General features: G+C 45.0%; 1 protein-coding gene across 1 annotated transcript; it reads left to right on the forward strand.

The window, feature by feature from the left end:
• The first annotated feature begins 2,866 nt into the window (after positions 1–2,866).
• On the forward strand, positions 2,867–25,093 carry VPS33A (VPS33A core subunit of CORVET and HOPS complexes). The gene is made up of 13 exons (XM_047697813.1): positions 2,867–3,011; positions 5,398–5,463; positions 5,913–6,040; positions 6,907–7,093; positions 12,679–12,795; positions 13,744–13,918; positions 14,773–14,966; positions 16,677–16,803; positions 17,682–17,749; positions 18,293–18,430; positions 20,377–20,514; positions 21,900–22,068; positions 23,091–25,093. Exons 1-13 carry the CDS (start codon positions 2,910–2,912, stop codon positions 23,270–23,272), a joined length of 1,791 nt encoding a protein of 596 aa, XP_047553769.1. The 5' UTR covers positions 2,867–2,909; the 3' UTR covers positions 23,273–25,093.
• The last annotated feature ends 1,426 nt before the right edge of the window (positions 25,094–26,519 follow it).

The following is a 26,519-nucleotide window of genomic DNA, read 5'->3' on the forward strand; positions in this document are numbered from 1 at the left end:
TATTATTCTCAGGTTTATTTGTCTATGTTTTTTCTTAAATGAGCAAGCACTATATATCCAAATAGAAATTTCTACTGCAATCTTGTTGATAAACAGCTTTTAAGAAATCAATGTATTCCCCCCCCCAAAAAAGAAAACGTATTCCCATCTCAAAGCATCCTATGACCCACTTAACATAAAATCATTACTAAGGTTATTATCCATTGCTATATCACACTGTAATACCTGACAAAAATATAAATGGCACCAGATAGTAGCAACTATCAATCCATAGTGTTTTAGAAAGAAATTCTGAAAGTTGCTGTGATGTTCAGCAAAATGATTACCGAACCAAATATTTGTTTTATGAGCACAGACTCCCCAAAAGGTCTCGATATTTCCAAAGTGGTTATTTGTTGAACAAGAACATTACTTTAACCTAAGTAATACCCTGACACTAGTCCTAGATTTCAGTACTAACCAAAGGGGATTAAAAGACTCAAACTATAAACTTACTGTGGTATTCATTTTGCAATTTATACTTAGGTCAAACCATGTTGTACATCTGAAACTAATACAATGTTACATGTCAATTATATCCATAAAAACTAAAAAGAAAAAACACTAAGGCCTGCAATATTTATAGGGCAACTACAGCAGTATAGCAATGTTTCCAAACATTTTGTCTCTACACAAGTTAAACACCTATGTTGATCATCTTCTAGCATCCTGATCCTGTCTGAGAAGGAGGGTTTATCATCCTGGTCTTGCTCATTTACATTCATGCGTGCTTGGGATTTCTAGCCTTGGGCATTTCAACTCTTAAGTTATAGCCTCATTTAACAGTTCATGACAAGGCCTGCTGAGCTCAACATGTATTCTCACAGATGGTGCTAAAATAATACACATTTTCAGTTGGGCAAAAAGCCTGCACATGTGACAATTTTTTAAAGAAGATTTTTTAGGGGGGCGCCTGGGTGGCTCAGTGGGTTAAGCCGCTGCCTTCGGCTCAGGTCATGATCCCAGGTCCTGGGTTCGAGCCCCACATCGGGCTTTCTGCTCAGCAGGGAGCCTGCTTCCTCCTCTCTCTCTGCCTGCCTCTCTGCTTACTTGTGATTTCTCTCTGTCAAATAAATAAATAAATAAAATCTTTAAAAAAAAAAAAGATTTTTTAGGGGCGCCGGGTGGCTCAGTGGGTTAAGCCTCTGCCTTTGGCTCAGATCTCAGGGTCCTGGGATCGAGTCCTGCATCGGGCTTTCTGCTTGGCAGGGAGTCTGCTTCCTCCTCTCTCTCTCTGCCTGCCTCTCTGCCTACTTGTGATTTCTCTCTGTCAAATAAATAAAATCTTAAATAAAAAATAAATTAAAGGGCGCCTGGGTGGCTCAGTGGGTTAAGCCGCTGCCTTCGGCTCAGGTCATGATCTCGGGGTCCTGGGATCGAGTCCCGCATCGGGCTCTCTGCTCAGCGGGGAGCCTGCTTCCCTTCCTCTCTCTCTCTGCCTGCCTCTCTGCCTACTTGTGATCTCTCTCTCTGTCAAATAAATAAATAAATAAATAAATCTTTAAAAAAAAATTTTTTTTAGGGGCGCCTCGGTGGCTCAGTGGGTTAAGCCTCTGCCTTCAACTCAGGTCATGATCTCAGTATCCTGGGAGCCCCACATCAGGCTCTCTGCTCAGCGGGGAGCCTGCTTCCCGCCCCCCATCCCGCCACCCCGCCTGCTGCTCTACTTGTGATCTCTCTCTCTGTCAAATAAATAAATTTTAAAAAATAAAAATCTTTAAAAGATTTTTTTAAATTTATTTGACAGACACAGTGAGAGAGGGAATACAAAAAGGGGAAGTGGGAGAGGGAGAAGCGGGCTTACCCCTGAGCGGTGAACCCAAAGTGGGGCTGGATCCCAGGACCCTGGGACCATGACCTGAGCTGAAGGCATTTAACGACTGAGCCACCTGGGCACCCCCAAGAACTTGTGATGCATGTTGAGAAGCACTGTAAAAACCGGGTTGAGAAATAGGGCATGGAACAGTGTGCATGAGTGGAAACAAGCTAGTTTAAAATCTAAATGGTTTTGATGGAATCATGGAATTGAGTGTACAAATGTGTATATATGGATGATTGTTTGCTTTTCTGCTTCATCCAGAACAGAACAGAAATTCTGTTCTTTGCCTGCCCAGACTTAATGGTAGTTGTTTAGTGAGCCCTTTCTTCATACCACAGAGTGTATATAAAGGATTGAAGGAAGCATCCACTTGAAGACCAATTTTCAAGCCTCTTTCACCTCCCAAATAATCAATTTCCATCCTCGAAGTACCGAGACGCACTTATCCTCCTAAAACATTAGTTATTAAGCAGTTAAGGTCCAGGCACCCTTCTAAGCTTTTAATATGAAACATGATGTAAATGCCACCTTTTTGATCCTCACAACTCACAAGGTAACATACGAATTTTATTGATGGAACTGGATTCCACGAGGAATAGTATATGTGTGAAATACCAGCAGTGGAAGTTTACCAGAAGAGCTAAACATTGACGTCCCATGACGGATTCCCTCAGCCGCTGTCCTTTTTCGTAAAGTTTAGCCTACAGAGCAAAGCGAAAGGCTGAGTGCTACAAAAGATTTCCATTATAGTGGGTATGCTTGCTGCTAAGAAGAACGAGTAGGGGGCCGGTCCCCGCCTCTCAACTCAATTCCCAGCGCCCAACGACTCCTGGACTGAGTCAGGGTCCGGATAGGGCTGGGGGGCGGTCTTGGGGTGTGTCGGAACCGACGCGGCAGAATAAACGGCAGGCGCTAGGGCCAGGAAAGACCGCAGACGCAAACCCAATTCAGTTTCCGGGTTTGCGTGCTGTCAGCTGCCCCGGTCACGTGGCAGTACGGTCACGTGACCGTGCCCGTGGGTCCTCGCCGGGAAAAGGGGCGGTGGGGCAAAATGGCGGCGCACCTGTCCTACGGACGAGTGAACCTGAACGTGCTGCGCGAGGCGGTGCGTCGCGAGCTGCGCGAGTTCCTGGACAAGTGCGCGGGAAGCAAGGTGAGGGACGGGAGGCAGCGACAGTGCTCTCCAGCCGCCAGTCCGGCCTGGCCTAATCTGGTTCCTGACCGCCTGAGCTCCAGGTGTATGAGGTCGCGGGGGCTTCCGAGGAGGGGAATAGGCGGTACCGGTGAGGCGGGGAGGCCTACTGGTGGGTCTGGAGGCACACAGCTCGGAGTCGGCGTGGCATAGCATTTGTTTTGTTGCAGCGCAGTAAGCCACTGTGGTATCTCAGCCACCTGAAACGGTTGTGTCAGGTGCCCTTCATGTCCAGAGGTCCAGCAGGTGTGGTGTCTCCCGAGATCAGCACGCGGTGGGGTGCGGGGAAGCGCGGCCCAAGGACATAGACAGTCCAGTGTCCCTGCATTACAGCGTGTCGTTGTATATCGAACCATCGAAAGTCTCCGAAGCACCAGCGTCTTACAACCTGCTGCTCACACGGATTATGAAATAAATTATAGTTATTTGAGGTTTTACCGTGACCATTTTGAGGATTGTTTCTCTTGTTAGACTTTTACCACCACCTAGCTTACAGCTGAATGAGAAATGGTAGATCAGGGACTTGATAGGATTTCTTCTTAGTGGTGTCACCTTTCTCCACTCCCCTTAGGATTTATCAGGCTTCCTTAAGTAATTGGCAATACAACTCCGAAAAGAGAAGGAAAACTGAGGAGTCATTAAGAGAAAAAAAAAGTAGGCTAAGTCCTAGGTGCCCAGTTCAAGCTCAAGAAATGGTACTGAAATCTGAATAAAATCATGGGTTGGATCAGTGTCAGTATCCTGGATATAATATTGTACTCTGGTTTTGCAAAATGTTACCACTGGGGGAAGCGGGGCAGAACATACAAGGGCTATCTGATTATTTCTTACAAGTAAATGTTAATCTACACTTATCTCAGTAAAAATTTCAGTTAAAAAAGAAGAATGGGGCTCCTGGGTAGCTCAGTCGTTAAGCGTCAGACTCTTGATTTTCGCTTAGGTCATGATCTCAGGATTGTGAGAACCAGCCCCATGTGGAGCCTGCTTAAGATTCTCTCTTCTTGGGGCACCTGGGTGGCTCAGTGGGTTAAAGCCTCTGCCTTCGGCTCAGGTCATGATCCCAGGGTTCTGGGATCGAGCCCCAAATTGGGCTCTTGACTCAGCAGGGAGTCTGCTAACCTCTCTCTCTCTGCCTGCCTCTCTGCCTACTTGTGATCTCTGTCTGTCAAATAAATAAATAAAATCTTTTAAAAAAAAAAAGTTTCTCTCTTCCTCGTCCTCTGTCCCTCCACCCACCTGGTATGTACCCTCTATTTAAAAAAAAAAAAAAGGGGGGGGGGCGCCTGGGTGGCTCAGTGGGTTAAGCCTCTGCCTTCGGCTCAGGTCATGATCTCAGGGTCCTGGGATCGAGCCCCACATCGGCCTCTCTACACAGCGGAGAGCCTGCTTCCTCCTCTCTCTCTCTGCCTGCCTCTCTGCCTACTTGTGATCTCTCTCTCTCTCTGTTGAATAAATAAATAAAAATCTAAAAAAAAAAAAAAAGCGGAGGAGGAAGAAATTACTCTGGGGATTAGTAGTAGAAAGGCTCTTAAGGGCCCAGAGCAATGATTTGTGGGTCACTGAGTTCTAGGTTGGTCCCCCTATTCTATAGGTAAGGTCTAAGGTCCCTATGTGACCCTGGACATGGTACTTAAACTTCCCAAACCTTTTAAAACTTTTCTGTCAAAGTAATATTTGTAATACCTATATCCAAGGTTTTAATTTTATATAATTTGATCATATGACATTTCCATAGAAAATACTAGGTTGAACTGTTGCCATTAGCAGTTTCCATCTCATTCAGTCTAATAAAATGCCATGACACAGATACACAACAAACTATAGTTCCTTCTTTCTGTTGAGGACAGTGATTAAGTCTTAACTTCCCCATGACAACAGTAGCATCACTGCGGCCCCTGTGTGGCTCAGTCTGTTAAGACTCCCAACTCCTGATATTGGCTCAGGTCGTGATCTCAGGGTCATGGGATCCTGCTCCGTGTTGGGCCCCAAGTTGGGCTCTGCCCTCAGGGGAGTCTGGTTGAGATTCTCTCTTTCCTTCTCCCTCCCCCCCTCCCTCTCCCTGCACACTCACTCACTCTCTGTCTTTCTCTCTAATAAATAAATCTTAAAACAAAACAAATCAAACAAAAACCCAGCAGTAGCATCACTTGTCCAGGGCTGGGTTTTTTTAGACCTGTAAGATATGAATGTGGTTAGAGCCAATTAAAATTTTTGTTAATTCAGAGTTTGAAGCAAATATTCCTACTACATATGACTGCTGGGTTTTTTTGTTTGTTTGTTTGTTTTTTTTGGTTTTGGTGAAATTCCTGATATTAACTATAACGAGAGTGTCCCTTCCATCCTACAGGCAATAGTTTGGGACGAGTACCTCACAGGACCATTTGGCCTGATTGCACAATATTCACTACTGAAGGTAAATGAGTTATTTGGGTTTTGTTCAGGAATTAATAATTCTAAACTTTAGCAATAATGGGATTTTACATTTTCTCCTGAGTAATTGGCTGGCAAAGCTCTTTGGCCCTTAGAAACACTGATACTAATGCACGTATAACATTCTTCATACAGTGGTCCATTGGCCAGTGATTTTATGTTGATCCTAATTCTAGGGAAAATACTAGCCTTGTAGTAAGTGACCATTACCTAGTGTCACTGACGGTTTCTCAAGTGAGAGTCATTTGAATTCAGGTGCAGTAGCAGTGACTTAATCCTGAAACTTTGTCCTTTATACATCTGGATTTGGGGGAACTAAATTTTGCTAATCAAGTAATGTCATTTGGCTGGGATTGTTACTGATGTCTGAGTCTGGATATGACAGGTAAAGTTCAGGGTTTTTGTTAACCTTTTGTGTGTGTGTTTTCCTAGGAACATGAAGTGGAAAAAATGTTCACTCTTAAAGGAAGTCGTTTGCCAGCAGCTGATGTCAAGAATATTATTTTTTTTGTCAGACCCAGGCTAGAACTGATGGATATAATTGCTGAAAATGTGCTCAGGTATCTCTTACAGCTTATGTTTGGTCCAAAAGCTGTTGGTCCTTCTCATGGTTTTAACATACTGAGCCTCTTACAGGAATTCCTCTTCTTGTCAGTTCGGGGAAAGGTGGCCATTAGAGAACAGGGCAGGCGCAAAAGAACCTAAGAGGGCAAATGGGAAACTCGTGAAGTTGTTCAAACAGTTGGAGAAGGGGATCAACATATAACCCCATTTTCTGGACAGCTAAAACTGGGACCTATACCAATAGAAAGGACTCTGATTACAAAACCAAAACCTCAGATGGTTATTTTTCAATACACTCAGTGTAATGTACTTGACTTTCATAAGCAAAGTAAGTACAAGCTGATTAAAACTTAATACTGCATCCAATCTTTAGAGGAAGTTCTCAGCCCCGTCTGCACTCTGTGGTACAGTTGATTGATGTGGCCCTTAAGATCTTAAAAGCATATGGGCTATTTTGGGAAGTCTGCTGTCAAGGAGACTAGACCTGGGAGTCAAGATTGATCTTTCATTTCCTGTAAGACCGTGTCACTGCATTGGTGGAGTTAAAGAATCATTTGTTTTCAGTAAGACACGGATATCCTGTTTCAATAAACCTGAGAGCTTTAAAGCCCCACAGAAAGTTTAAGAGAAAGTTAGAAAATGCATCAGGAAACACTGGCTGTGAATCAATGCCTCTTTCCCGCGAGGGGCAACTGTATAACAGTGTGTGAATCTGAAAGTCAGTATGTATGTGTTTATCCAACCAGCATTTATTTAGCGCCTGCTGTGTGCCAAGGCAGTGGTAAGGCTCTGGGAGTAAAATAAGTAAAATAGCCTATGACTTGTGGCTGCTCATAAGCTAACCAGCGTACTTCATTTGCAGTGAAGACAGACGCGGTCCAACAAGAGATTTCCACATTTTGTTTGTGCCGCGACGTAGTTTACTGTGCGAACAGCGGTTGAAGGATCTGGGTGTTCTGGGATCCTTTATTCATAGGGACGAGTACAGCCTCGACCTCATTCCATTTGATGGGGATCTCTTATCCATGGAATCGGAGGGGGCATTCAAAGTAAGTACGACATTCTCCCTTTCAATGTCAGACTTCAGTTTTTTCTTATTTATGAGCATGACAGTGTCAGCGATCCTGTTTTCATCTGCATTTCTGTGACTTCCGTGAAGCTGACCCTCTTTCCATGTGTTTATTGACATTTAAGATTTTTTCCTCTTCGGAGATCTTCAGCTTGTTCATTTTTGTTGCCCATTTTTTTCTTTTTAAGGAATTCTTTATATATTGTGTTCACGGATCACTGTGTGTTACAGAAGCTTCAAGTATGTTCTCCCGATCTGTGGTTTTTGGGTCTTTTTTATAATTTTTTTTTTACTTATATTTTTACTTATATTATCTTTTCCTTTTAATATCTTTTTTTAAACTTTTACTTATAAAATCTTCTATTACATAGACATTTCCCATTATAAAGTGCTTTGCTTTTTTTTTTTTAGTAATGGCTTTATTGAGACCTAGTTCACATGCCATAAAATTTACCCTTTTAAAGTGTGCGGTGCACCAGTTTCCGGGGTGTTCACGGAATTGTGCACCCATCGCCGCCATCTCATTGTGGACCATTTTTATCATCCCAGAAAGAAATCCTCTGCCCTTCAGCAGTCACTCCTCCCCACCCCCACCCCCCCGCCGCCCCCAGCTACTGGCAATCACTAGTCCATTGCCATCTGTATGAATTTGCCTGTTCTGGAAATTTCTTATCAATGAAATCATACAACCTGTGGTCTTTTGTGTCTGGCCTCTTAGCATCATGTTCTTTTTTTTTTTTAAAGATTTTATTTATTTCATAGACAGAGATCACAAGTAGGCAGAGAGGCAGGCAGAGAGAGAGAGGGAAGCAGGCTCCCTGCTGAGCAGAGAGCCCGATGCAGGGCTCGATCCCAGGACCCTGGGATCATGACCTGAGCCGAAGGCAGAGGCTTTAACCCACTGAGCCACCCAGGCACCCCTCTTAGCATCATGTTCTTGAGGCTCGTCCACATTGTGGCAGGTATCAGTCCTTCCTTTCCTTTTATTGCCAAACGGTATTCCGTGGTAAAACCCTCCCGCATTTTGTTTATCATCCATCTGGAGTGGACAGGTGATGATTTTTCATCTGTCGGCGATCATGATGCTGCCAACATTAACATGGGTTTTCATTAACATTAATACATGTATGTTCATTTCCCTTACCTATACCTAGAAGTGGAATCACAGGGTCATACGGTAAAGGTCTGTTCTCACCCATTTTCTGCTCCCACCAGAGAGAGATAAGGGTTCCAGTCTTAAATTCTCACCAGCACATTATTGTCTGTCTTTTTGAAGTTTGTCATCCTGGAGAATGTGATGCATTATCTCACTGTGGTTTTGATGTGTGTTTCCATAGGGACTAGTGATATTGATCACCTTTTCATGAGCTTCTTGGCCATTTGTATGTCTTCCTTTAAAGAAATGTCTGTTCTGGGGCGCCTGGGTGGCTCAGTGGGTTAAGCCTCTGCGTTCGGCTCAGGTCATGATCTCAGTGACCTGGGATCGAGCCATCTGGGATCCCCTTCTCTCTCTACCTGCCTCTCTACTTGTGATTTCTCTCTCTGTCAAATAAATAAATAAAATCTTAAAAAAAAAAAAAAAGAAAAGAAATGTCTATTCTGATCCGTGGTGCATTTTTTAAAAGTGGAATAGCTTATCTTCTCATTAGAAGAGTTGTAAGAATTCTGGAATGTTCTAGATGCAAGTTCTTTATTGGATTCACAATTTGCAAGTATTTTCTCCCGTTCTGTGAGTTTTTTTCACTTGGTAAAAGCGTTCTCTCCCAATACCAAAAAAATTTTTTTAACACGAAATTTTTCATTTTGAAGTTGGGTTTATCTGTTTTTTTTTCCCTTTTGATGCTTTTGCTTTCGGTGTCCCATCTAAGAAATCCTTGCCTAACCCAGAGTAACATATTGACCCCTATGTTTTCTTCAAAGAGTTTTATGGTTTCAGTCTTACATTAGGTCTTCGAGCTACTTTAAGTTCCCTTTTATCTGATGTGAGTTGGGGATCCAACTTCTCTGTTTGCATGTGGCTGTCCATTTGTTCGGCACTGTTCGCTGGAAGGCAGAACTTTCCTCGTTAAATTGTCTTGGTGCCCTTGGTGTTGAAAATCAGTTGTCCATAAATGTGTTTATTTCTGATGTCCCAGTTCTATTCCATTAATCACTGTGCCTGTCCTTAGGGCAGTACCATACTCTCTCCATTACTTGGCTTTGTAGTAAGTTTTGACACTGAGAGGTAGGAGTCTTCCAAGTTAAAGTAGTTAAATATATCACTTTTATTCTTTTAGTTTGTGCTTTTTTTGAGTATTACTAATCTTTCTCCATCCTGAAGACATGAGAAATCTTATATCTTCCTTCAAAAGTCTTGGAAGTTTTGCTTTGTTGGGGGGAAAAAAAAGTTCAGGGCTTTAATCTAGCTTGAATTGTGTATTTGTGTGGTGTGAGGTAGAGTCTCATTTAATTTTTTCCAGGTGGGTAGCCAGTTGTTCCAGGCCTGGTTTTCTCTGCTGCTTATTTTCTGTGTTTATAGCAAATGTGCACGCCTTTGTTCTCCAGAATGGAGAGTTTTCTTACAAATGTCATTTTATGTATTTGTTTTATTACCATCTTTTTGGGGTTTTTTAAGTTTTTTTTTTTTTAATCCATTTGACAGAGAGAGGAATCACAAGTAGGCAGAGAGGCAGGCAGAGAGAGAGGGAGAAGCAGGCTTCCCGCAGAGCAGAGAGCCTGATGTGGGGTTCAATCCCAGGACACCGGGATCATGACCTGAGCCGAAGGCAGAGGCTTTAACTGACTGAACCACCCAGGCGCCCCTCCTCCATTGTTTTAAATGAAAAATGTAAAATTTGCAACAAAAGTTGGGAGTTTGACAGGGAACACCCTTATATCTATCACCTGGACTGGAGTCACCATTTTGCTCCATCTGTTTCTTGCGTAGCTGTAATGGCGTACCCACGTGTCATTAATTCACATCTCTGTAATTAATGCGAATTGCTAGCAGCTGAGGCAGACGTGTCCCAGCATGACAAGCCCTGTCCAGAGGAGAGATTTCCTGTTTGTTTTTCTGAAGATTTGCAAAAAAAAAAAAAAAAGGACAATTATTTTCTGCTGGGAATTTCAAGCTCTTGGTTTTGTACATTCACTTCAGATTCTGTTTAGAAATCAAAAGATTTTGCCTGGATGGTAACGCTGAGAATTCCCCCTAATGCAAAATTCAACCCCAGTTTCTGATGGAGTTGATGTAACTTTACATATTTATGTGATTTTAAACAATGAGTATAATTCAGTGGGTTTTGGCATCAGAAGGCACAGGTAGGTAGATCTTTCTGTGCTGTGGGAATGTGCTTAGGATCTTCTCCATCATTGTTGTGTATAAAAATGTGGGAATCAGAGTTCACCCCATTGAGTGCTCGGTAACAGGGTTTAATGTGTCACGGCCTTCATGCGTATACATAAAAATCAGTGTATATAAACCTGTTTCCTTTATAGAAACTGTGGGCTGTTCTGTTGTGTGGGCATGTGGGATTTGAAGGTTAAAAAGTATGTGTATTTCATTGTTAACAATATTAGCATCTGTCGGGGCGCCTGGGTGGCTCAGTGGGTTAAAGCCTCTGCCTTCAGCTCGGGTCATGATCTCAGGGTCCTGGGATCGAGCCCCGCATCAGGCTCTCTGCTCAGTGGGGAGCCTACTTCCCCGTACCCCCCTCTCTCGGCCTGTCTCTCTGCCTACTTGTGATCTCGGTCTGTCAAATAAATAAATAAAATCTTTAAAAAAAAAAAATAGGGGCGCCTGGGTGGCTCAGTGGGTTAAAGCCTCTGCCTTCGGCTCAGGTCATGATCCCGGTGTCCTGGGATTGAACCCCACATTGGGCTCTCTACTCAGCGGGGAGCCTGCTTCCTCCTCTCTGCCTACTTGTGATCTCTGTCAAATAAATTAAAAAAAAAAATCTAAAAAAAAAAATAGAATCTTAAAGGAGCATCTTGGTGGCTCAGTTGGCTAAGCGTCTGTCTGCTTTCGGCTCAGGTAGTGATCTTGGGGGTCCTGTTATCGAGCCCCATGTCAGGTTTCCTGCTCAGCGGGGAGTCTGCTTTTCCCTCTTCCTCTGCCCTCCCCCTCACTCAGTCGTGCTCTCGCTCTCTCTCGCTCTCTCTCTCTCAAATAAATAAATAAAATCTTTAAAAAATAATAAGAATACTATTTTGAGAGATGTTCCCTAATACTTTTTTTCTTAAAATTTTGTCTTACTTCTGCTCCTGTCAGGGATTTTAAGTAATTTTGCCAGAAAGTGTGTCTTAGACACTTTTTTTTTTTTTTCACCTTCCTATTTGGCTCTTCCAGACTTGGAAGAGCCCTCCTCCAGCAATGCTTCCATTGGTGACCAGACAGTCCTCACAGTGTCTTCAGGGGACAGCCCTCCTTCCTCCCAGGGGCGGAGTGCCCGAGTACTCCTCTCTATCTTCCCTAATCCCTCTGGTATTAGACTAAACCCGTTGGGTGGGTGGGTGGGTGGGTGAAGGGCAGGAGTCTGGTGCAACGTACCATTTTGACTTATTATTTCTTTTGGAGGGGGGAAGGGCAGAGGGAGAGAGAATCTTAATTAAGCAGGCTCTACACCCAGCACAGAGCCCAACGTGGGATTTGATCTCACGACCCTGAGATCCTGACCTGAGCCGAAATCCAGAGTCGGACACTTAACCAACTCAGCCACCCAGGCCCCTCATGTACCATTTGACTTGGGAACAGAAGATGATCGTGAAAAACAGCCCAAAAATTACAAATAATAAAAGCTAACATTTATTAAGCACTTACGTTAGTTTCGAGTGCTGGGATTTAATTTTTTATGTGCATTTTCTTCATTTACTCCTTACACTATGTAGAATGTACTCCCTTTTACAGATTAGTAAATTGAGGCACACAGAGGTTATCTGACCAGTGGAGGGAGCAGCTGGGAAGTGGCACAGAGCGGCTCAGATCAAGGCGACCTGAGTCAGTGTTAGAACTGAGCATTTCCCCTCTCGCTTCTCAACTGGCTTTGTGTGTATTTTGTTGGCCTCAACAAAATGGACCTCATGTATCTTATAAAGTAAAATGTATCTTCCGAAAATGAGTTCATACTCTAAAGATTGTTCAGCTATGTTTTTTGTCAGTGTATGTGAGATCTCATGTTTGTCAGAACAGCTGAGTGTTCTGTTGTGCGGTCCTCTGGCACTTTGGGGGTCAAAGAATGTGTGCCTTTGTGGGGATTAGCATGTGGCCTTTCCAGAATGCCTTTCCATTCTCATTGTCCATCTTCATTAATCAGTTTACTTGAGAGTTGATAAGAAGAATTGCTGTGCTTGGTGAACACTTTCCTTCCAGAAGGTTCTGCCAGTTGCTTCCACAGCTACATCCCAGTAGCATAGCTGTTGGCCTTGTGTTCTCAACCGCCAGATAGCAGCTTGACAAGACGGTCTTGCGTCCCCAGCTTTCCAGGCAAAGTGGGAAATAAAGGGCGAGTCCCAGGGCCAGACAGAGGCAGGCACCCAGCACGCACCCAGTGACAGGGGCCTAACAGGAACCACCCTTTCTCCCTGCAGGAGTGCTACCTGGAGAGTGACCAGACGAGCCTCTACCACGCAGCCAAGGGGCTGATGACCCTGCAGGCTCTGTACGGGACAATCCCCCAGATCTTTGGGAAAGGAGAGTGCGCCAGGGTAAGAAGCAGGGCATGTTTCTGCGGTGAAGGAAGGGGTGCCCTGGTACCCAGAAAGGGAGAGATGGGAAGCTATTTACAAACCAGTACAGCCAATCCTACTTATTTCTGAACTCACCTAATTGCTGAAATGTACATGTAACTCCAAATTGATATTCACAGTATTTTGCGGCCACATCAACAGTGGCAAAACATTTGAGCGGCCCGCTGTGCGTGTTCCCAGCTGACGTCCTTGCAAAAGCAGTGCTTGCCCTCTTGTTTCGGCTCTCGGGCTATAAACAAGTGTCCTTTTGGGCCATTATGTAGTGTCACGCACTACTTAACACCATGTTTTTTGCATTTTTGTGCTTTCTGTTGGTGATTTCCCTGTTTCACAGGGCCCCAAGGGTGGTCGTGCGGCACTGCCCGTGTCCCCCTGCTCAGGAGGGTTGCGGTGCCGTGGTTGGGCCTTACCAAGAGGAGGATGCCGTGTTGGCTTAGCTTCCCGCAGGCCTGAGTGATGGTGCTGTTGGCTCAGAGTTCATTGTTGGTGACTCAACAATCTGTAGGAAACAGTGTCTTTAAATAGAGGCGCACGGAAAGCAAGCTTGCCCGTTGATGAGTCGGTAGAAATGTTGTGACCAGAGGCTCACAGGAGCCTAACCCCGTGTTTCCCCTTGGAGCAGAGGCTCAGTACGCACCGAGTCAGCGCTCATGGTGGCTTTACAGGGGTCTTGTGAATAACAAGTTCCTGCCTCCCCGAGTGGGGGCAGCCATAGGCACGCGTGCACATATGGGAGTGGGTGGCCAGCAGCAGACGCTTTTCTCTAACTGCTGATTTCTGATCAGTCTCACCCTTCCACAGTTTCCCTCCTTTTACATTTTTTTGATTGTCTTTCTGTTTTTAGCTACATTTTAAAATCTGCTGCTTCCCAGAAAGGTCCCACCTGATCTAATGTTTTGTTTCCAGCAAGTGGCCAATATGATGATCAGGATGAAGAGAGAGTTTACAGGAAGCCAAAATTCAATATTTCCTGTTTTTGATAATCTCTTGTTGCTCGATCGAAATGTGGATTTATTGACGCCTCTCGCCACTCAGCTTACGTATGAAGGACTCATTGATGAAATTTATGGCATTCAGAACAGTAAGTAAAGTGACATCTGTGTTTCCTGAAAGGTCAATGGATAAAAATATTCAAAAGGGCGTTTTTTGAGGGGAGGGGGTTTCGTTTTGGGGGGGTTTTCTTTGAGATGCTTTCTTTGCATATAAATCAGAAGCTATTTGAGAAAATACAGTTCTGACTTCTGGCTTTCGGACACCAGATTAAACAAAAGTCCGGCAAAAACTGGTGTTTTCGGTCCCACGAAGGCTGACCGGATGCTTAGTGTGCAGGACTCTGCTTGTTCCTGTGGGCAGTGACCCTCAGTTAGATACAGACGGCGCCGCGGTTTGGAGAAGGCGGACCCTCGGGGCTGGCGGTTGTTGGGACAGCTTGTTGGAGAGGCCGTATTTGCACTGTATTTGGTGAGGGGTGGGTGGAGAGGCCACAGCGAAGGGCAGGCTGAGTCAGAAACGCAGGAATGCTGCCGTGGAGATGACAGTGTGACGTAACCTGGGAAGGGCCGACACTCGACACTGGGGACACCAGATGGAAGATTGGGGAGGCCTGCTAGCATTTAGGTGTGACAGATCATTAGGTCCAAGGTCAGAGACATGTTGATTTGGCTTTGGCCCACACCATAGGCTTGTTTATTTCTGTCAGCATTTTAAATTTTAGAAATGTTTCATAATAATCCTAATAATAATCCAGATATATTTCTTTTGCCATCAAAGTCTATTTTGTGGAAAAATAAAAACCTCAGTATTATATGCCATTTGTTTCCTGAAGCTGGCTTATTTGTCTCCCGAGTTCGAAAATCCTGTTTTGTGCCTGGGCACCTGATCTGTTCCTTCAGTAAATGCACACAGGACCTTGCCCCCTTCCACTGTCATTCCCAGGTTATGTGAAATTACCTCCGGAGAAATTTGCCCCGAAGAAACAGGGCGATGGTGGGAAGGAGCTCCCCACGGAAGCAAAGAAGCTTCAGCTGAATTCCGCAGAGGAGCTCTATGCCGAGATCCGAGACAAAAACTTCAACGCAGTAGGCTCCGTGCTTAGCAAGAAAGCGAAGGTGATCTCCGCAGCGTTTGAGGTGAGGCTGTTTGGGTTTTGCTGCTGCCCTGGAGCACCCCCCTGCCCACCGAGGGGAGGAAGAGCCTCAGGGCATCCGTGCAGGGGCACGTTTCCCTCCTAAGGAACTGGGGCTCCCTAGGGTTTCTTTTGGGACCTGTTCCCAGACCCGCGACAGAACGTGTTCCGTTTGCTCCTTCCTGGGGGGGCGGCGGGAGCATTGCTTGCAGTTTACAGCCTTTTACAGATATTTGTTTTACCTTTTCTTTTTCGTTATTTCCTACCTCCCTCACGAGGAAGCCAGCTGTACTATAAATAAAAGATCCTCCAGAATAGAGCTCGTGGTCAGGGGGGACAGCGCTAAGTCCCCGTGGAGGCGGGGGGTGACAATGAGGGAGGTGGTTCATTATCACCTCCTGCCCCCTCTCACCCGGCCACTCATTTACTCTTGGGTAAGCTCACGTCCAAAACAGGGAATTCAGAAACATGATAAACTCTGTTTAGACTTCGGAAACACAAACTCGGAAAATTTTTGAAAACTAATGTTTCACCAAGTCTATATTTCTAGATTTCATCTTTCTGACGGATTATATTTGTTCATTGATTCTCACATTTCTTTTTTTTTTAAGATTTTTATTTATATGACAGAGAGAGGGAACACATGCAGGGGGAGTGGGAGAGGGAGAAGCAGGCTCCCCGCTGAGCAGAGAGCCTGATGTGGGAGTCGATCCCAGGACCCTGGGATCATGACCTGAGCCAAAGGCAGCCGCTTAACGACTGAGCCACCCAGCCGCCCGATTTTCACATTTCTGAAGTTACATTTGGTTTACATGACTAAATTTTGCCAAAAAAAAAAAATCCATCACTAAGCGAGGTTTACTTTGTTCATGGACAATATTCAGGATTGAGATTCAGCAGTAAGAATGCATCTTTTTTATCTTTTTATAGAGGATACTTTTGCTGTTTACGTTTCCCTCTTAACATAATGTTTTTGTTTTTTATTTGGAAGTGTTTGTGGGTAACCTAATAGTGCCCCCACAAATACTCAGATGCCCCCGAATGCCAGTCACAATAGGATCCCGGGCATAGGAGGAGAAAACCTCACACACTTAACTCTCTGAAAACTGCTAACACAGTAGTCAGGCACTATGAACTCATCTCTGTTTCTCTTGTAATGTCGGAGCTGGGTTTGGCCTGACTGATTTGCATTCTTTTTGTCACGTTGATATAAGTCATACATCCCATGAGCAAGACACAGAAGAGAGCACTTAAAATACCGTGGGGGCACCTGGGTGGCTCAGTGGGTTAAGCTGCTGCCTTCGGCTCAGGTCTTGGTCTCAGGGTCCTGGGATGGAGCCCCACATCTGGCTCTCTGCTCGGCAGGGAGCCTGCATCCCCCCCACCCCCTGCCTACTTGTGATCTCTCTCTGTCAAATAAATAAATAAAATCTTCTAAAAAAAAAAAAAATCTTCAGGGCACCTGGGTGACTCAGTCAGTTGAGTGTCTGCCTTCAGCTCAGATCGTGGTCCTGGAGTCCCAGGATCAAGCCCCGCTTCGGGCTCCCTGCTCAGTGGGGAGTCTGCTTCTCCCTCTCCCTCTGCCTCTTACTCCACTTGTGCGCATGCACACTCTGTCTCAAATAAATAAAATCTTGGGGAAAAAAAGTCTTTAAAAAATTAATAAATAAAATCTCTCCCCTGTTTGATGGGTCTGTCTTTTCCTCCATTTCAGGAGCGGCACAATGCTAAGACCGTTGGGGAGATCAAGCAGTTTGTTTCCCAGCTGCCCCACATGCAAGCAGCAAGGGGCTCACTTGCAAACCACACCTCGATTGCTGAGTTAATCAAGGATGTTACCAGTGAGTATCCTTGGAGGGATGATTTTCATCGGGGCTGATTTCGTACGCACTGACGCCAGGGTCACAGGCGCCACAATACCTCTTTGGGAAAGGCAGCTCTCTGTGAACATTGTCATTCTCAGTGTTAAAAATTAAGTGTTCGCATGTCCATAGTTAAATGTGTTTCATTTGTGGTTAACTCATTTTCTTCCCATTATTAATACCATCCTAAGACAAAATATTTGGAAAAGCGGTAAGAGGAAAAAACTCTTCTGTAAGTTTGCCACCATCATGAGGCTCCTTTTTGTCTAGAATTTTCCCTCTTGTTAAGGGTTTTTTAGTCAGACCAATGTGACATTTCTGGTTTTGTTTTTGTTTTTCCCTGGAAAACTTCCTGCAGAATTGGTAGAGAGATCATACGTTGAGTATTTTGAAAGTGCTCGGAAGATGTATATTAAACAGAAGACAAGTTTATTCGCAAAAATGGGTGCCGTGTATTATGAAGTCTACTTTGAATCCAAAGTAAAACATGGTGTTGGAAAATCAGTCCTTTGTTTTCATGTTAATAGAAAGCAGTTAAAACTGGGTTGAATTTGATGATGATAGTGAGTTGCTAGGAAGATGGGCTTTCCCTGGTACCGAGGCAAAATTCTTGGGATCTGTGTTGAGTCCGAAGGGTCCCAAAGGGGTCAGCTACATCTCGCTGCAATTGAGGAGCACAAGGTCGTAGGGTTTTCCATGTTTTAGAAGATTGTTTTCAGATGACAGTTTGAGCCTTTTGCTTGCTTGTTTTTGGCATGTCTTGTTTCTTAATTATCTTCTGTGTAGGAAAGCGCACTGCTCAAATAAATCAACATTTACTTAATTTCTAAGTTGCATATTTGCTGATTACGTTTCAGCTTCTGAAGACTTCTTTGATAAACTAACAGCGGAACAGGAGTTTATGTCCGGAGTAGACACTGATAAGGTATGTGGACAAAACAACTGAGAAATCATCGGTGATTTCTCAAACATACGATTATAGGTAGCATAGCAACGGTGTTGATTCCCGTGCCTTGCTGAGGCATTTTTAAGAGCAAGTGCGGAATGTGAAAGTCTAGATTTCTTCATGTCACGGACAGTTAGCAGTGTGCTGTACAAGGCGCTTCCCAGCCCCTGAAACCAGCCATCTTTAAGGCCTGTCGTAGTTAAATGAAGATATTTGCTTTCTGAGGGAACTGCTCATGTAATTCCTTTAAATATCTACCTCTATTAATACATTTAAAATTCATTCAGTTTCTGGAAATTTCCTATTCTCTAGAAAATCTCCTATTTTCCAAGAAAGTGCCTATTACTATTACGCATGATCACACACGCCCCAGACATCCTCCCAGAAGGCTGGCTGCTGTGTCGAGACGGGCAGTTGCATTGCCGGAGTGTGTCCTCCGCTTTGAAAAATAATCCTAAAGACCAAGTTCCTTAGGCCCCCAAACCGGATGCCGGGATACATACCTGTGTGTTTTGTTTCCAGGTCAATAGTTACATTGAAGACTGTATTGCCCAAAAGCACCCACTGATCAAGGTGTTAAGACTGGTTTGTCTCCAGTCCGTGTGCAATAGTGGACTCAAACAAAAAGTTCTGGATTATTATAAAAGAGAAATTCTCCAGGTCAGTAGGTTTCAAATGACTAATTTCCTAAGGGAGGAAACATCTTTCCAAAAAAATACTGCTTAAAGCTCCTGTTTTGGTATACTGTTTCCACTGTCTTTATTTTTTTTTAACACTGGGGGGTGGTTGTCCTTGGTATTGATCGCTGTTTACTGTTTTTGCATAACAACAACAGCTAATGTTTATTGAGCATTTACTATGTACCAGGCTCTAGTGAAAGAGCTTTACTGTATTCATTTGTTTAATCCTCACTATAGCCCTATGAGTTAGATACTGTTATCGACCCTACTTTATGGATGAAAAAAACTGAAGCCCAAGGTCACCTGACTAGTGAGGGGCAGAGCCAGTGCCAAAGCCCAGGGAACTGGGGTCTGGCGTCCTTGCTCTTACCCAGATTGCATTTGATGGAGGAAGGGACATCTTTGCAAATTTTCTGATATGATCCCTTAGCAGACATACTTAAATTAAGCCCATTTTACTTCATGATTAGGAAAAGGCCACCATTATTTTTAAAATTCTCCCCTGTTTGGACGTGTCTCATGTAGTATTTATTTGCTATCACCAGGCACAGTTAAAGTCATTATGATTAAAACTAAGTGCTCAAAATTTTTTTTATATTGTTTCGTCTTTTAAAAAATTACACAGATGACGCATGCATTCTCATCCTCTAAGATTCAGATAAGGCCAAGTGTCCAGGAGCAACATGCGGTCCTCCCCGTGCCCCACTCCTGCCCCCATTGCCCTCCCCAGACAGGACCCGGGGCCGCAGTTAGGTTATGCGCCTCCAGACTCCCTTGTTTGCATTTATGGACAAAGAATATTCACACTCACCGACTCTGGGGTGAGACTGGCTGGGTCCCTGTCCCGGCTCTGTTACTGAGTAGCCGTGTGACCTTGGGCAAGTTACATAAACGTCTCTGTCAGATGGAGACAGTAGTACCACCCAGCCCGTCGGGTTCTGATAAAGACACGGAGTTGGTGCGTGTGACCCCCTTACAGCAGACACTGCCCTGCCCCCGGAAGTGTTATGTCAGTGCTGGCTGTTACTGTTATTATTTACTGTATCTTTTTTTTTTTTTTTAAGATTATTTATTTATTTATTTATTTATTTGACAGAGGGAGAGATCACAAGTGGCAGAGAGAAGGGGGGAAGCAGGCTCCCCGCTGAGCAGAGAGCCCGATGCGGGGCTCGATCCCAGGACACTGAGACCATGACCTGAGCTGAAGGCAGAGGCTTATTAACCCACTGAGCCATCCAGGTGCCCCCTACTCTATCTTTTTAAAAACAGAAAGTCCTCCTGTATATAGTATTCTATTCCTGTATTTTTTTGTCCTTGAGAATATATCCAGGGGCGCCTGGGTGGTACTGCCCGTTGAGCTCCTGACTCTTGGTTTCAGCTGAGACGGTGATCGCAGGGTCATGAGATGGATGTGGGGCTCCGTGCCCAGCGGGGCGTCTGCTTGACATTCTCTCTTCCTCTCCTATGCCCCTCCCTCTGCTCTTGTGCACATGCACTCTCTCTCTCTCTCTCAAGTAAATAAATTAGTTTAAAAAAAAAAGAATATATCCAGATCTTCCTCATCAGGGTGTATCAATGTGCCTCATTCTTTTTTTAAATATCAAATTATATCACACTTAAAACATTTATTATTTATTCGATGCTCCCTTAAGTTGGGTCCATAAATTCTAATTTTATTCTTTTTTAATAAATTCTGACTTTAAAGGAAAAACTTTAAATCAGTCTTTGAAGCAGGGAGCTGGTTAATTTTGTGACAAGCGGGCAGGTCGCACGCTGCACGCGGCCCCCGTGCCCGTAGACAGCCCATGGACTTGGGTAACGGGCCCCAGCGTACAAACGAAATCCCTTTGTTGGAAGTGCACTTTTTAGAAAGTGGCAGAAACTCTTTTCCTGATCTGACTTCTGTCCGAACGGCTCGCCTTGCAGACATACGGCTATGAGCACATACTGACCTTGTACAACCTAGAGAAGGTTGGCCTGCTGAAACCACAGACGGGGGGCAGAAACAATTACCCAACCATCCGGAAAACGCTACGCCTCTGGATGGATGACGTGAACGAGCAGGTGAGACACGCCCCTCCGCTTCAGCTCGGTTTACCTCCTGGTACCAGCCTGGGCCCGAGGGCAAGGAGAGGGAACTGCCGCAGAAATCTGTTCCAGAACCTGGAGAGAAGAGCTGTGTGGAGAGGCCATCTGACAAGACGAGGGATGAGAGCCCTCTGGCCGAGAGACACAGCCAGCCTCCAGCAGTGTGGCAGAAGGAAGCCAGGGCCGTCAACCCGACCCCTCGTGCTGGCTACTCTCCAGGTTCCATCTGGTGCCTCCCATTGGCCAACCCAAAGAGGGCGTGGGGGCACATTGGCATAGAGCCTACAGGTTCGCCTCCTGGACACAGAGCACCAAGTTGGGGGAGTGAGGAGGTGGAAGGATCCGGAAAATGTCCAGCACGTGTGGTAAAAATGTCGGCCGTACAGAAGTAAGGCAGACAGTGAAGAGTCAGTTTCCCTCCACATCTCACCCTGGTGTTCCCTCAGAAGGAACCGCTGTAATCAGTTTTTTATCTGTCCATCCAGGAAGGCTCTGTGTCTCTACAGACCTTTTAACATAAATGACGCATATTTATACCATTGGCCTCCGAAATAGAGTGCACGTTGCCTTACATTTGTTGTTGATTCCAGTTTTTCTAAATTTCTTCCTATTATTTTCTTTTTTGGTCTTTCATAGGAACTTAGTCAGGCTGCCTCCTACAACAAAAGCTAATAATTCAAAGTGGCAGAATCGGATTATCTTCCCCCGGGGGGCAGAATATCCATACTCTTACTTTCTATATTGTACAGCGTAATAACAATATATGAGCTCCCCTCTCTTCACTGTTCTGACCTGCCTCTCCCTACCCACCCCAGCCACCACTTAATACTACATCTCGAAGATCCTTCTGTGATCTACCTCGTTCTTTTTTGTAAGTTTTTTTTTTTTTCAATTGCTGCATAGTGGTTTTGCAGCTAAACCTTAATTTCTGACGTAACAGATTTCTCTTGATAGAAATTCAGGCACTTCCCAGTCTTTTGCTAGTACGCACGGAGTTGCGGTTAATACATCGGGCTTTGGTCTCTTCCGGTGGACGAGCCCTTCTGTCGGAGAAAAGCCCGAAAGTAGAATGCCTGGCTTCCAGGGACATGCATGTTGTCACTCGGCTAGAGTGTGCCGGCTTTCCCTCCAAGAAGTTTCTTGCCAAAGCAGATAACAGCATTTCATGGTCGGTGCCTCGAGATGCTTTGAGTGGCTTGTTCAAGATCTAAGTTCAAAGCTAACCTCGGGAGGTTGTGGAGTTCGGTTGTGTTTCTGCCTTCAAAGCCAAATCACTGAATTTTGGGTTACCCGAAAGGCTGCTGCTCAGTGGCTCTGCGTCTCTGTAGCTACAGACTTTCCCCCCTCTCATGATTTCACAGAATCCCACGGACATATCGTATGTGTACAGTGGTTATGCCCCTCTCAGCGTGCGCCTGGCGCAGCTGCTCTCGCGGCCTGGCTGGCGCAGCATAGAGGAAGTTCTCCGCATACTCCCAGGGCCCCACTTCGAAGAACGGCAGCCCTTGCCCACGGGACTGCAAAAGAAACGTAAGTCTGTGGCCAGTCTCTGTAGAGAATTACGTGCTGCTGGTGTGGTTTTCGTGGATTGTGCATTTGCTTTGTAAAGTACATTTGTAAGGTATTTACAGGATTCAGGGTCCGGTAACCTCTTTTGTTAGTTGCTAATGTGCAGTGTAAGCTCTAGAACCCAGCATTCCCTCAGGAGAGCAGCTTTCAACTGCTGAGTTGAGGATCTCAGGAGCTCGAAAAAACATTGAGATCAAAATCGCGTTCCTGAGTTTCAAAGGAGCTATCTGTACGTACCAAGACACAGTTAACTGCTTTTTCTTATATATGATGCTGTTTTGTTTTTTTTTTAATTAAAGATTTATTTATTTTAGAAAGAGAGGGAGAGCAAGTACAGGGAGAGGCAGAGGGAGAAAGCAGATTCCCTGCTGGGCTCAGAACCCGACTCAGGGCTCAATCCCAGGACGCTGAGATCATGACCTGGTGGAAGGCAGACACTTAACCGATTGAGCTGCCCAGGTGCCCCCAATGATGCAGGTTTTTTTAAAGATTTATTTATTTTTAGAGCGAGCACACGTGAGAGAGCGAGTGGTAGGAGGGGCAGAGGGAGAGAACCTATAAGCAGAGTCCCTGCTGAGCACAGAGCCCAGCTATGGGGCTCCATCCCATGACCCATGAGGTCATGACCTGAGCCAAAACCAGGAGTTGGGTGCCCAACCGACTGAGTACCCAGGCACCCCCATGATGCAGTTTTTTAGTTTAGTTTTTTTCGTTGTTGTTTAAGATTTTATTTATTTATTTGACAGAGATACAGTGAGAGACGGAACACAAGCAGGGGGAGTGGGAGAGGGAGAAGCACATGTCCCGCTGAGCAGGGAGCCCGACATGGGGCTCAATGTCAGGACCCCAGGATCATGACCTGACCCGAAGGCAGATGCTTAACCCACTGAGCTGCCCAGGCGCCCATGATGCAGTTTTTTAAGATGTGGGAGGAGAAGCACCTGTAATAAATAATTGTTTTTTCTGAAATGTTTCCCTTTCAGGTCAACCAGGGGAAAACCGAGTCACTCTGATATTTTTCCTCGGGGGAGTAACCTTTGCTGAAATTGCTGCGCTGCGATTTCTGTCCCAGCTGGAAGATGGAGGTACAGAATACGTCATTGCCACCACGAAGCTAATGAATGGGGCCAGCTGGATAGAGTCTCTAATGGAAAAACCCTTCTAGGGGGATCAGAGTCGACTTGAGTGAACTACAAAATAAACTGCTCCTTTGGAGAAGCAGCCAAACAGAAGTGAAACCCCACCGAAGAATGACAGGAGAATACAGAATTTACTTCGGGGGTCAGCTTCTTCAATTACACTGGTTTCTCCTTTCTGCTTCTCTTTCGTGTTTCTAATTTCTTGAAGAAAAAAGGGAAGAGAATCCATCTGGCTCCCAGGAACACCAGTTGTTAAAGTTCTAAGCTCGGGGTCTTCCTTAGAGACCCTGCAAACGTATTAAGGACGGTGGGGACAGATAATCTCATACAGCTGCGCAAATGAGGTCGTTCTTAACATAGGAAGGTGGAGACTGGGCTGAAAATGAAAAGTAGAATGTCTCACCCCTAATAGGAATTTCTGGAAGGCACGTCAGGCCTGGGGCGTTAAGGAGCAGGAGCTGGCCCAGTCACTGAGTTGAGATCTCTTTGTCCTGCAGATTAGGCCACATTCTGTTTGGTGGTTGTCAGCCTCTGTCTTAGTGGTCACTAAGGCAAGTGTTGATTCCTTCTGCTTCTCAGTCTTCTGCTCCTATAAAGCAAGAGGCGTGGAGGGAATGCCTTCTCCAAATCAAAGTTCATCATCTGTCTGACCAGCTAGGGTTCTGTGGGTCTCATACTCGTCAAGGGCTTTTTATGTCAAAGAACCTGAGGTTGGGGAGCAGCTGCCTGAGAATTTTCTTCGACGCTATTCAGACGCTTTCTGAGCGCGCGTGTTGTTCCCAGTGTTGCCGTGGTAGATGCCTCCGCCCAGGCGTCCGTTTTCTTACCCATCCATCGTGGGCCCCAGCACCCGCTGGTCCCCCGTGAGCAGCAGCGACTCCTGCTTCTTCGGCATTTGGCGACGCCACCTGCATGGTAGCTGGCACATGTCCTTCTCCACACTCAGCCTCTTGCGTCTGTTTTGCTGGGAAACATACAGCTCCGCCGCAGGCCCTGGTCTAGTGACCTCTGCCTCCTCTGGTGCAGCTCGTCCATGGCCTTGGCATCCAGCAGTCGCAGCTGCTCCTCCTGCAAGGGATGGTTAGCCTGTGGGACAGAGGGACAGGGAGTTGGTCGAGAGGCTGGAAACCTGTGTGTGTTCCTGCCTCCCTCCTGCTCCATCCCAGCATCTGGAAGTTAAATCCAAGAATGGGACCAAATGGATGGCTTCATAGCCCTTGCCCAATCTCCCCTTTGTTGGGGGATCAAGGTCAGCATCCTTCCTCCGGGGAGGTGTGGCTTCTGTTGTTTCTCAGTAACCACACTTGTTTTCTGCTCATTTTGTTCTGTTAGTGAAATTCTGGTAGCACATTGCATGCTGTGAGTGAAAGAGAAATTCTACAAAAAAGATCTAAGAATGAGGAGCAGAAGAGGTACTATTTAAAAGATCTCCTTCTCATGCATTCCACTTGGCCTTGACATTCAGTATTTGGAAAAGGGTCTTTTAAAAAAACCAGGTCTGTTTTAGAAAATCCGTTTTCAAATACTCATTATCCCAGGGAGATTCGTTTTATACCTTCCAAGCCCCAGCTGTTGTCAGCCTCAGCCGCTTAGAGGACGAAATCCACCTTTTCCCTCAATGTCTTTGGCTCACGGGATTCAGTTCAAGTCTGGTCAGGTCTCCTTGGCCAGGGTTTTTGTTCTGTGAACAGACCCTCAGTTGTGTCTCATGTGTCAACATTCACTCATGATTCTGTACTCGCTTGCTCAGAGGATAGTTAGGTCGGCTCTTAAAATGCATTCAGCAGAAGACTTAAAAACATCAATTGCTTCATTTGTATGCAAATAGAAAGTGCTGGATAATTATATATTATACGCCTTTGTGTGAGTTCACTTAATCCTTGAAGCAGTCTCTGTCTCAAAGGAGTATGCCCTCACTGGGAAAGGGTATGTGAATGGTACATTTATTCCTAGAGAGGGTGGATTGTTTACATCATGTCTGGACTTTTGTCTAGCTAGGTAGACAGTTCTGCCTCCCCAGCAACTCCATAAAAAAGAAGTCTACATAGATAAAGAAGTCTGCATAGGCACTATTCTGTGTCTTACTATATACTTTTGAGTTTTAGCCAACAGAGAAGTATTTGAGTAGTGGTTTAACTGTAGAACAAAAGAATACAGGCATACTGAGAGATACTTGGCTTTGGTTCCAGAGCACCCCGATAAAGTCAGTGTCGCAATTAAGTGAGGTGAGTGAATGTTGTGGTTTCTCAGTGCATATAAAATTATGTTTACACTATCCTATAGCCTCTTAAGTGTGCAAAAGCATTGTCTAAAAAAAAAAGTATATTGCTTTATTAAAGAATTTGGCTACAAAATGCTCACCATCATCTGAGCTTTCAGTGAATTATAACCCCTGGTCACAGTCCACCGTGACGAATATAATAATAATGGAAAAGCTTGAGATAGAATTACCAAAATGTGACAAAGTAAGAAAATGCTGTTGGGAAGACGATGCTCACGGACTTGTTCAGCACAGGATTGCCACACATCTTCAATTTTTAAAAACTACACTGTCTGCAAAGTGCAGTAACATGAGGTGTGTCTCTAACGGTTAAAAGGGGGAATATGAAAAATAGCACATTTAATCCTTTTTTTTTAAGATTTTATTTATTTATTTGACAGAGATCACAAGCAGGCAGAGAGGCAGGCAGAGAGAGAGGAGGAAGCAGGCTCCCTGCTGAGCAGAGAGCCTGATGCGGGGCTCGATCCCAGGACTCTGAGATCATGACCCGAGCTGAAGGCAGCGGCTTAACCCACTGAGCCACCCAGGCGCCCCAGCACATTTAAAAATTCTTGAAGAGCACTGGGAAGGTTTGGCCACTCTGGCTCTGCCGTCCCTAGAAATGGATTATACTTAACCGTGACCTGCTGGTCTGCCTCTTGTTCTCAATTCTACATTAAAGATTGGCCTGTCACCAGGAGGAAGTGTCTGTATTCAGCAGAAATTCAAGAAGAAATACTTTTTTAAAAAAATTACCAAATGAACTGAGTGTCTAAGGCTGATAGGAAGAAGGACTGTGGTAAAATAAAGATGGCAGGTCGTACAAAGGCAGCATCCCATAGACTGATTTGTGGAGAGTCGGAATTCTGATCTTTGGCCAGATGTATTACATGCAGTCAGAGGCTGAATAACCTGCCACAGAAAATAGAGGACGCCTTTTTTCCGCCAGTGATCTAAGAAAAAGGCAATAATGTAAATTTTCTCAGTTGCTCTTATTTCTAAATGAATGCCTG

The sequence above is a fragment of the Lutra lutra genome, chromosome 12 (assembly GCF_902655055.1).
Source record: "Lutra lutra chromosome 12, mLutLut1.2, whole genome shotgun sequence".
Classification (NCBI taxonomy): Eukaryota; Metazoa; Chordata; class Mammalia; order Carnivora; family Mustelidae; genus Lutra; species Lutra lutra.

What these genes read in the sequence shown, in the direction of transcription:
- VPS33A (XM_047697813.1), top strand. Translation starts at nt 2,910, where the DNA reads ATGGCGGCGCACCTGTCCTACGGACGAGTGAACCTGAACGTGCTGCGC. An exon ending in AATCGGAGGGGGCATTCAAA is followed by an intron (nt 7,094 to 12,678) that starts GTAAGTACGACA and finishes TTCTCCCTGCAG; the next exon opens with GAGTGCTACCTGGAGAGTGA. An exon ending in ATAAAAGAGAAATTCTCCAG is followed by an intron (nt 18,431 to 20,376) that starts GTCAGTAGGTTT and finishes CTCGCCTTGCAG; the next exon opens with ACATACGGCTATGAGCACAT.